Raw genomic sequence first — 7,334 nt, forward strand, 5'->3', positions numbered from 1 at the left:
TCAACCCATGCATGAGATTTGAGCATTTTGAGTTAAGAGAATAAGAGTTTTATGTGTTTGTGACCTTACCAGCCATGCAAAGGCTTAAAGTCACTAACTTTATGAAGTAAGAGATGATAGGGAGTCTAGATCAGAGAAATAAGTTAAGGTCTTAACGGGTTAAGACCAGGGGAATGGACTAAAGCAAAACTGGGCGTACGCCCAGCATATGTTCCAGTATGCCCCATGTACTGGGTTGGAGTCCCCGATCAGTTTCATGCATGCATGAGTACGCTGAGCGTACCAAGAGAGGTACGCCCCACGTAACTTCACTGTGGGCTTTTGGGCTGGATCTTATCATGAGCTGTGAGGATTGGGCCGGAATCTTTAGGCTTGTGAATTAGAGACTATGAGAAGAGAAATGTTACAATTTTGCCTTGGGCCCTTGTGTTGGGCTTACTATTTAGTTTTGAGAGTTGGCCTCGGGTTAACCCATTTATTATTGGGCCTTGGTGGGCCCAATGGGTTTTATGCTTTTAATGGGTTGGTTAGTGGTTGTCCTTTAGACTAACGAGTGAGAGTCTGGACTTAGTTTCTAAATGGGTTAATTGTGGTTTTGGCTCAGAGTTAGAGGTCGGTGCGTAGCAACAACGTTATAGGGGTTGTTCATCATCCAAGGTGAGTCTTCTCACTATACTCTACCTAGAGTGGTACTATGTGTGACCGGAGGGTCTTATGTGTTTACATTGAGTATTATATTATCCTGCTTTATGTGGTATGCTATGCATTATGTCTTTGTGATTTATGCTATGTGGAGCTTTACAGACCGAACCAGAGGGTCCAACGAACCGTGGGACCGGAGGGTCCCACTGAGACACATTGACCGGAGGGTCTTACAGTGATATAGCCTAGAGTGGCTAATGAGTTGTGTGTGTGGTATTTTGGGGAACTCGCTAAGTTTCGTGCTTACCGTGTTATGTGTTATGTGTTTCAGGCTTTTCTCAGAATCGCGGGAAGGCACCGGCTCGATTGTACACACTAGAGAAGGAGTTATTATTTGAGGATCCTGGATTATTATTAAATAAATCTAGAGTTATGTTTTGTAAATAAATTAAATGGGATTTTCGTGAAACGTAATATGAGAATTATGTGATTTTTAAAGAAAAAATTTGTTTGGAAATTTACGGTGTTACAATTAAATAATTAGGGATAATTTCATATATATGTTTTTCTTAAACCTCAAACTATCATATTTGTCCAAAACTTTTTTATAATGTTTTTAATAGTTTATAACCATTTTTAATATCTTAGAATTATTATAATAATTAAAAAAAATTAACCATATTATCCCTACGTCTATGATAATGAATCATCTACTTTTAAATTGTTGGAATGTCGACTCTTGATAAATAAAATGTTTCATCTTCAACTTTCTCCATGGGATGTATGACATTTGGATGTTTAAGAACATATATGATATTTTGGAATTTTATGAAAGGGTAAATATGATATTTAAAAATTAAATTGGATAAATATGATATTTTGATGTTTAATAAGAGTATATACAAAATTCTCTCTAAAATTTATTACTATATATAATTTTTTTATTTAAATGAAGATAAACCGTCAAATAAATTTATAAACATATTTTCATTTCATTTAAAATACACACGACTATCTCTATTTTCTCTCCCACTTTTTCCGTCATTTTAAAAATTTAAATCTTAAAAATTCGAAACATTCCAAAAATTCAAAAGATCCACGACCATTTAAAAACTTCAAATCTTAAAAATTTAAAATATGCTAAAACTTCAAAAGTTCTTAATTCAAATTTTATCAAAACGACTTAAGTCTGAAAGGAATGGTAACATGCTTAGCATCTTATTCTTTTATGTCACATCATATATTTTTTTCGAAGCCACGTTGGCTAGAAGGAATGCAAACATCAAAGTTGTAAAAAGGTAGGAAGTAATAGTAGCGGTGTTGATGGGGTAAATTTTTTGGGTTTTGGGTAATTTGAGTTTTTCATGCTTAAAAAATACTCATTACCCGACCCGAATTAAATTCGGATAATTCGAGTTTGGGTAATTCGGGTATTACCTGAAAATAAATATAATGAAGTAAATATGTCGTGCTTTATTAGTCTTATTTATATAAACAAACGAGATATAAACAAAGTTATTCAAACTTTGAACATTGAGATTTTTAAGTTAATAATACTTGAGATATCAAATAATCTTTCACAAAAATAATACAATTTACAGGAAACCAAAATGCAAGAAGCCAATACCCTATTTTCGAAATCATTTACAAGAAAATCATTTACTTTGAAGTTTGAAGTCTAAATCAGTGAGTGTTGGTGACGACTTAATGACCGATAACGACGAGTTAAATTAAGTGTGAAGTCTATTGGAGATGTATCTTTGTTTTCATAGGGTTCGATACTTCGATAGAAGACTCAAGAAACAGACAAGGGTTTTTTTGAAATCAATGATCGGGAATGAGGTAAAATCGTAAACAAAATATAGATAAGTGTGGATATTACCCAAATGACCATTTATTTTTTTAAATAAATCAGGTATTTCGGATATATTCGAAACCCTATACATATACCCAATACACGTTTAAAAAATCAGATAACCCGAATACCTGAAAATATATACCCAATATCCGATTTACCCGAATTCAAAACGAGTTGGATCGGATAATCGGATATCGGGTTGTTGGGGTATTTTCAACATGCCTATCATGTAGCTACCTCTTTAACAAGCTGGTGGGGGATGGTGTAGCGCTTTTGTAGTGAGGTTGTGGTGCCTCACACCCTTAAGCCTAATAAGGCTATGTTTGGCGGACTAGCTGTTAGCTGAAAAGCTAGTTGATAAAAAATAACGTTTGGTAAAACTAGCTGAAAATCTAGCTGAAATATATAAAATTACATAAAATGGCATGTAAGAGTATGTGTTTCTATAATTAATTCAGGGGTATTTTTGGAAAATTTAAAAAAAAGCTCCTAAAAAGCTAGTCTAAGGGCGTGTTTGGCACGAAGTTTTTGGAAGCATTTGGGAGCTTCTAGCTTTTAGCTTTTGACAAAACGCTCTAGTTTTAAAAAAAAGCTTCGTTTGGCAGTATGAGCGTTTAGCTTTTAGTTTTAACAAAACGCTCCGATTCTAAAAGCTACTTCATGTAGCTTTTAACAAAACGCTCCGGAGCTTTTGAAATCGATTTTCATAATTACCCTTAAAAATATATTTATATATATATTTTTATTTTTAATCAGTTGTCATTTTATGTAATTTTATATATTTCAAAAGCTTCCAGCTACTTTTGCCAAACATTCATATAACAAATAAAAGTTACAGCTTCCCACTACCAGCTACAGCTACACGCTACCAGCTACCCACTACCAGGTAACCGCTACCCGCTTCCAACTAATAGCTACTTTTGCCAAACACGTCCTAAATAGTTTTTCAAAAAGCTAGTTTATAAGCTAGCATATAAGCTACTTTTTGGCTTACCAAACACGTCAACATAAAAAAAACTCGAAAAATAAGTTAGCTTTATCAACTGGATATGGCGCGCCAAACACAACCTAACTAACACATCTTGATTCGTGAGTCACTAGAGTCAACTAGTTGAAGTCAAACTCGCACTTACCAAAACCTAACCTGGGTTGGACTTTGGCTCGGCCCAAATACGCACCATCGGATCACCGATGTTCTGATTCTGAACAGAGGGACACCACACCACCTTGCAGCGCCGGCAATGATATTCGACGGCCTGGACTTCCGGTCGAAGAAAGATGATGCGTGGTACGCCTGCGGCGTCGTTCTTGACGGAAAGAAGCTCCGAGTGAAGTTCAAGGATTTTGTGGAGAGCTTCCATGATGAGGTTTTCTCCATCGCTGATTTCTCCACTCACCGTGAAATTGAACAATTTCTCCTTAGATTCCGTCCGACGTCCATGCCGATAGAGGAGAATGAGTGCTCCAAAGTGATAGAAGGCATGATGGTCTCTGCTACATATACACGCGATGGATTAGTTCGATTCTTTGATGCCATTGTTGATGCCGTACGTATCTTATCACAAATTAGGGCAAATAAGCTCCCGTTTTACAGAATTCTCGTCCAATTTTATCTTAAACAATCTCTGTGTCATCTGTTCATTCGTAACATTCTTGTCCCAAATTAACCGTTCTTGCTTTAATTTAAAGATCACAATTCCACGATTGACATGATCACAATACGATAATGTATGTTTTGTACTGGATAGGTGAATTACAAAGAGCACACACCTGGGAAGTGCATATGCACTTATCTACTATTCTGGCAACATGGTCCTGCTGAAGGCAACATAACTGCAGCAAGTATTGATGATATATGCCTTATTATGTCTGGTGCCATTGATCCCAGAGTGACTGAATTCGCAAAGCTTGTGAGGGAAAAAATTAGAGGTGCCTCTTCTCAATCTAGTTTCACATCCAAGGCTCCATTTTTGTCTAAAAAAACAAGTTCAAACCAAACTCTCAACAAGTTACAGGCAAGTTTTTCAGTCTTGCAGTTCTCATAGCTTTTTATTCTGGTAATCATCTGCAAATGGTTGGCTTCTTGATATGTAGGAGTTCAGTGGTGATGGAGACAGTCGTAATGGTGGATCATCTGAAGGTTTGAATGCTTTTTTAAACTTTATTTTGTAAATCTTAGGGATTTGAGAACTCATCATAATTTGTTTGTGCAAAATAGGGAGGGAAAGATTCAAGATTCAACTAAATGATCAAGATAGAGATATGGGAGGTGTCAAAGATACTGGCTTTCATCATTACATAATATTAGAAAATCTGGAGAAAAATCTATCTCCAGTGTTAATGACAGAGTTCATACACGAACACACTTCAATCACAGCACAAGCATATGTTTTTCTAAGCTTGTCAGCAGAAACATATGCTAGAGGAGCACTTGTTTTAAATAGCAAATCAAAGCTTAAGAGGATATATGAATTTATAAACAACCCAAATCACTTCATTGTATCTTCATCTGGAAGGTAACCATAGTCAAATTCTTTAACTGGAGCTTGTTTTCTAGCCAATTGAAGTGTATGATTATTTCCTGTGTAGGCCATGGGTAATAGCTGAAGACAAGCTTAGAAATGGAACTTTCAACATAAACCTTCAGAGCTTGCAGCTAAAGTGTAAGGTAAAAGTTTCACTTCTGTTGTTAAAAAAGGAAATCAGGGTTTCCATATAAACTGTATTTTGCTGTTTTCTTTCTGTCTTTCTTGTTTATTCTTGATTGATCTTTGAAGTTTAAACTCCCTTCTACTCCAATCCCAGAACCAAAATACAGAGAGCAAGTTAATAATTGTACGATTAGGAACAGATGAATATACGAGAGCTAAACAACTGAAAGAGATATACATGGAATTTCGTGATCATGTAAATATACTTGTGGAGAAGTTAGATATGGAGGAGAAGAAGAACTTGAATCCATCCAGTGCAAATTAAATTGTATATATGCAGTTTCTAATGAAGGTAATTGAATAAATGCATCTTTGTTTTGTGTTATTTCATATAAAAGTTGAAATTTGAAGAAATTATTGTTTGTTGCAGGTTTGTAACTTGTAAAGGTGCAAGTTTTTTGTGTAAGTATGTGAAGTTGAGATGTAAGATAGCAGGTATTAAGAGACCTATGTTTGATTCTTTGTTTGGTAATTCTAGTGAAATAATCATGTTTGTGTTAGAATAAACCTACAATAATGTGACCTTAGGACCATTTCTGTAATGAATAATGTGTTAGTAATATATTTACTGATTTTATCCTCAATAATGCCATGATGATACAACCGGTCCTCCGATTATTGTGAGATGTTACTTGTTGGAAGTAACCATCAAAATATGGAGTGTGGTTAGTGTTCTTGTTTTTACTTGTTCAATCATGGAATCACATGAGACAGATCGTTGTGACTTGAAATACTCAACATGTGGTATTAGAACATGTTTTGGTTATTATTTTTTGTGGATATGTCTTATTACTTTGGTATTAGAGATGGATTATTAATTATCGTACAATACTAATATGTTTTATGTTAATAATTTATCCCATTGAGTCATCAGTCATGTAGTTTCGTCTATGTATAAGTCTAATATGTTTTATGTTAATAATTTATCCCATCGAACAATTTTAGTTTTGATATTTAAATTTGAAATAGTATCGTTTTCCCAACCGTGTTTAATCAAATTTAGCTCTATTTACCATAACTAAAGATCTTTATGTAATTTATGGTTTAGTGTGTTATTTTGGAATTTGTATGAGATGTATAGATAAAGTTAAAGGTAGATTTAGGGACATATCTGAAGTTGGGTTTTGGGAACAATGAACCATGCTTAATTTTACCCTTTTAATATAGACCGGGATATCTGTTCCCTACTTGGATCGGTGATCCGAATACTATTTTACCAATTGGATGCCCGCCATGTCGGGGATAGAAGCGGTTTCAAATTTGGGTTGGTCCGGGAAAACCAGAACCCAGCTTGTTCCTATCCATACTTAATCTTAATGTATGTTTAAATGATGATGGATTGATCCGGTTCCATGGTAGACATTTTCAAAATTTTAAGCACACACAACGAGAGTCTAGCTGTTGAGGTGCAAAATTCTATAAAAGATGTTAAAGTTTGGGGTTGGCTAAATGGACATCCCATTTTACCATTTAGACACCTTATATAATTTTTAAGGTATTTTTTTTTTGAAAAAGATGATTAAAAATAATTACCTATTGGTTGACTTTTGATAAAAATATCTATAGGGTGTCTTAATAGCAGCACCCACAATGCATTGCTAAACATGATGTGCATGTGGCGGGTTAGATGTGAATTGTATAAAGTGTGCGACCTACCTTTATTTATTTATTTATTTTTATTTCAAATTTCTAAATTCTATTATGAGGAAATTAGAAAGAAACCAAACATTTAAGGTCATGAATGGATTTGATTTAGATGTTGGAGTTGTAGGAACACTAACTACATTTAATATATGGTGGCTTTCGGTTAATTCATTATACCACTCTTTATATTTTTTGAACAACCATGACAAAAATCCAAAAAACTTGCAAATCATAGAGACCAAATTTGTAATTTTCTCTAAATACATGGATGTTTTGGATACATTGTTCATATCTAAATACATATATATTTATTATCATTATAGATTAAAAAAAATAAAGAAATACATTGTTCATATCTATAAAATAGTAAAATACTAGTAGTAAATTGAGCTAATATTTCGAGTAATATGTTGTTTTCTATATGATATCACAACCAATGCAATGGTCACATACTGTAAATAAATACACTTTTGTTTTCA

The 7,334-nt window shown here is 34.1% G+C and overlaps 1 protein-coding gene across 1 annotated transcript; it reads left to right on the forward strand.

The window, feature by feature from the left end:
* The first annotated feature begins 3,644 nt into the window (after positions 1 to 3,644).
* Positions 3,645 to 5,798, forward strand: LOC145063521 (uncharacterized). Its single transcript, XM_079011120.1, has 7 exons — positions 3,645 to 4,047; positions 4,249 to 4,515; positions 4,595 to 4,640; positions 4,719 to 5,016; positions 5,090 to 5,168; positions 5,306 to 5,503; positions 5,582 to 5,798. The coding sequence occupies exons 1-6, from the start codon at positions 3,742 to 3,744 to the stop codon at positions 5,474 to 5,476; spliced, it is 1,167 nt and encodes a 388-aa protein (XP_078867246.1). The 5' UTR covers positions 3,645 to 3,741; the 3' UTR covers positions 5,477 to 5,503; positions 5,582 to 5,798.
* Positions 5,799 to 7,334: the final 1,536 nt, after the last annotated feature.

Source organism: Lactuca serriola, chromosome 7, assembly GCF_051521515.1.
Source record: "Lactuca serriola cultivar US96UC23 chromosome 7, Lser_US96UC23_V15, whole genome shotgun sequence".
Classification (NCBI taxonomy): domain Eukaryota; kingdom Viridiplantae; phylum Streptophyta; class Magnoliopsida; order Asterales; family Asteraceae; genus Lactuca; species Lactuca serriola.